Consider the following 4004-nt stretch of genomic DNA (forward strand, 5'->3'; position numbering starts at 1 on the left):
CCCCAACCATCCAAAAGTTCAAAGTGGCCTTTCATGTTTCTACTCCAACTCACAAGGGCTGTACCGTTTCAAAAGATTACAGTCATTCAGTAACAACATAATATCATGTCAACTGGCAAAATTCAAAAAATATTCGATCATTTAATCCATGTGGCAGTGGTTCCTCTCCCTTAAAAAAAAATATATATTAGGAGACTTCATTTGACGATCGTGCAACATTCCAAAGAACATATCAACGAGTAACTACTACTCAAACAAGAAAAAATTAGCATGTTCATGAAGGAAGAACGTCTCTCTTGTAGTAGAGTCGCATGAATACAAGAATAATAATTATCTAACACAATAGACGACAAATCTGTGAGCTTTTAGCTCGATTGATATGCAAAATCATGATCCTGAGAATTGCCTTTTTATCTTCATGCATATTGACATGCAAAAACAAGCTCATGATTGATCGAATTCTTATATTCATGCTTGTTGGCATAAATATTAATTTTGGAGTTTGATAAAGGAGAAGCCATACAGTGGAAAATAGAAACACGTTGAAGTCCAGAGTCAGAAGCATTTGTGTGTGTTCAAGCTTGCGTAGAGTTCACTCAAATCTGGATACCTGTCCTCATAGCCGACAATGTACTTCTCCACAAATTTGATCTCGGAAACCTGCATATATGTTGCCACTTTGTAATCACTTGCACAGTGTCCCCTCGATTTCAAGGCTGCCAAGATCCCATGTCTCGGGATCATCCTTCTCTCCAAGCTAAATATCAATAGTATTGGATGTGTAGCAATGTAAGAAGAAGCATATCCAGCTTCATTTATCAAGAACTCTATATTTCTCTGCAAAGTTTTCAAAGACCTTCCCGGCATAGCAGGATACTTTTGGAATGCTGCAACAACATCGTCCTCCGACCACCCGAAGCTCCAGAATAACTCCATTTGCATCTTGAACTTATTTGGATTGACCACGAAGAGTGCACACAGAGTGCAATGGAACATCCCTGATGTCTGTGGCACTCCCAAGTCCTCCACGCAACTAATCAAGAACTTCAAGAAATCAGCATTCTGTGCCACGATCAGAGGGCGATTCCGCAAGATAAAGGCAAGCTTTTGGCCATCCAAGCCACATTCCCGAAGCAACTCAAGGTTGGGTTGGATTTTCTTCTCGATGTTGTACACAAGAATCCCTTGTTTTCTCTTGAACAGCCTCACCAGCGCATCCTTGGATCCGAGAAGGCCCTTGCCAAAATTCGATCTTAGGCACAGTGCGTTCGTGTTTGATATTGACCGTGGAGGGATTCGACCGGACGAGGTGGACGATATCGGATGGGGAGAAACCCAGATATTCGAAAGCTCGGAACTTTGGGGCAAGTGTCTTCTCTACGTCCAAAATAAGACATTTGGGGGAGAAATGTACGAGCTTTTTTACTGATGCGTCATCGAAGCCGTAACTTTTGAGGAAAGCAAGGACGGAGTCGGGCTGCTGCCGGGATTGGATGCCCTTGAGAAGCTTCGAGGCCTCGGTGGTCTTCTCCTGGTCGAAGCCACATGAGTCGACGAGGTATTGAGCCATGAACATGTGCTTCCCACTGATGGATGCGGCGCCAGCGGCGGTGGCGGTGGCCGAGGCCGAGTAAGGCAAGACGGCAAAGACGAGGGCAGCATCGTGGGGGCGAGGAGAACTAGTGGAAGGAACGGTTTTGCAGAAGAGGGAGAAGTAAAGTTGCCTCTTCATCGATCTCTCCTCCTCTTCTTTGGAGATTCCGATTTGATCTTCTGCCGAAACCCTAGCGGTTGGAGATCACAATAAAAAATAGGGTGACAGTACATATATTTCACCTCTAATTAGCGATCTCTCCTCTAATTAAATTCGCCGGATAAAGAAAATAATAAAAATGGCATTCATATGTTTTCAAAAATACCTATATGTTTTTGAGATAGTCAAAATGCCCATAATAGTTTGAGAGTACTTCCTAAATGACGCTTTGTGCGCGATCATGTGGTAAAAGGTGAAATCGTTCGCTCCCAGCGCCCCCGTCGCACTCGACCCAAGGCCATCATGAGGGAGGTAAATCACAGCATCCTGAGCGAGCATGTGGCAGGTGGGGTGAGTTGCACAGGGACCGGGGATTTACGCCCCGACTACCTTGAGTTTCGACCCCGCGACCTCATGTGGCAAGCATCCCACCACATACCAACTCGGATGACCTGTGGGGTCACGCTTTGTGCGCGATCATGAACGATGCACAGATGTGACATTGCCAACTCGATTTCTTTGTAAAAAAAAAATATTCTATTTATTCTCTCTCCCCTTCGGCCTTCTTTTCAAAACATCACCGAGCGAATTTTTCAATTTCTAAATTTTCCTCGCCGCTCTCTCTCTCGCTCCTTCCTTCTCTGTCATCGTTGTCTTCCATCGCAACTGACTGTATCTCCCCAAACTGCACGCCAAACACAAAGGCAACCCTTGTGTAAAAGCCCCCCTTTCTCCATTCTCGATCGTAAGTCTTTCCCCTCCACTGTTTATTTTTTAGCTCTGTATAATTTCTTTTTTGCACCATATATATATATCCTACAAAACATAAGTCCTAGCTGTTATGCTACCAATTTTTTGCTTATATAATTTGTAAGTAACTTACTTATATAGTTTTTTTTATATTATCAGAAGAAAATATTTTACTTTGTAACAACTACTTGGTAAGTCATTTCATTTTTCAAAACATTGTAACAGCTATTTGGAATGATAGCTACTACAACGCTGTAGCAGCTAACTCGACGGTTAGCTGCTATAACGGTGTAGCAGCTAACCGTCGAGGTAGCTACTACAATATTGTAGCAATTACTTGGAATGTTAGCTGTTACAACATTGTAGCAGCTACTTGGAATGATATCTATTACAATGCTGTAGCAGCTAACTCAATGGTTAGCTACACGTTGTAGCAGATACTTTGTCGGTTAACTGCTACACCTTATAGTAGATAACTGTCCATGTAGCTACTACAACGTGTAGCAGCTAACTATCCAAGTAGCTGCTACAACATTGTAACAGCTCTTACGTAAGTCATTTCATTTTAAATTGTAATTTCCTCTTCTCTATTCATATTATATATTGTTTATCTATAAATATCTTTATAGGAGGTCTTGGGTGGCAAACTGTTAATTAATTCCACAGCTAGCTACTATAACGCTGTAGTTGCTACTCGGAATGATAGCTACTAAAATGTTGTAGTTGCTACTCGGAATGATAGCTGCTACAACGGTGTAGCAGCTAACTCTACGGTTAGCTGCAACAACATTGTAGTAGCTACTTGAAACGATAACTGCTACAACGCTATAACAGCTAACTCAACGGTTAGCTGCTACAACGTTGTAGCAGTAAACCATCGAGGTAGTTGCTACAGTGTTGTAACAATTACTTGGAATATTAGCTGCTACAACGTTATAGTGGCTACTTGGAAAGATAGCTGCTAGAACGCTATAGCAGCTAACTCGATGGTTAGCTGCTATAACACTGTAGCAGCTATTTGAAATGTTAATTGCTATAACGCTGTAGCAACTATTTGGTTTCTGCTATGTGTTGCACGCAGACTGCACAGTGGTTGAGCGAGCTAAGAGGGTGAGCAGGCTTTCAGCCGGTCTAGCGAGCAGATGATGGTGCAATATCCCTAGGTCAAGGTTGACCTGGTTGACTAAGCTTGAGTTGGCTCAAGCTTGAGTTGGCTAAATCTTGAGTCTTGATGTTTAAGTTTCGATGTTTGACAATACAGATAATACGTGGAGATTGTAGGTGCAATCGTCCGATTGGGGAGATTGCTGGAGCAATTCTCCTCTAGTTATGGTTTGACCAATCTGAGTGTGAAGAAGAGTCAAGTAGGTCAAAATTGACCGGATACTTGATTGGAAAGTCCTAGTGAGTGAAGCTAGGCAGAAAGGAAAATCCTGGTGAGTGAAACCAGGTGAAAGACCTAGTGAGTGAAGCTAGGTGAAAGCCCTGGTGAGTGAAGCCG

At 42.7% G+C, this 4004-nt stretch overlaps 1 protein-coding gene across 1 annotated transcript; it reads right to left on the minus strand.

The window, feature by feature from the left end:
• Positions 1 to 555: 555 nt before the first annotated feature.
• Positions 556 to 1732, minus strand: LOC121991047 (transcription termination factor MTERF15, mitochondrial-like). The gene is made up of 2 exons (XM_042545076.1): positions 1415 to 1732; positions 556 to 1236 (listed from the first exon to the last, which is right to left on the minus strand). Exons 1-2 carry the CDS (start codon positions 1730 to 1732, stop codon positions 556 to 558), a joined length of 999 nt encoding a protein of 332 aa, XP_042401010.1.
• Positions 1733 to 4004: the final 2272 nt, after the last annotated feature.

Source organism: Zingiber officinale, chromosome 6B, assembly GCF_018446385.1.
Source record: "Zingiber officinale cultivar Zhangliang chromosome 6B, Zo_v1.1, whole genome shotgun sequence".
NCBI lineage: Eukaryota > Viridiplantae > Streptophyta > Magnoliopsida > Zingiberales > Zingiberaceae > Zingiber > Zingiber officinale.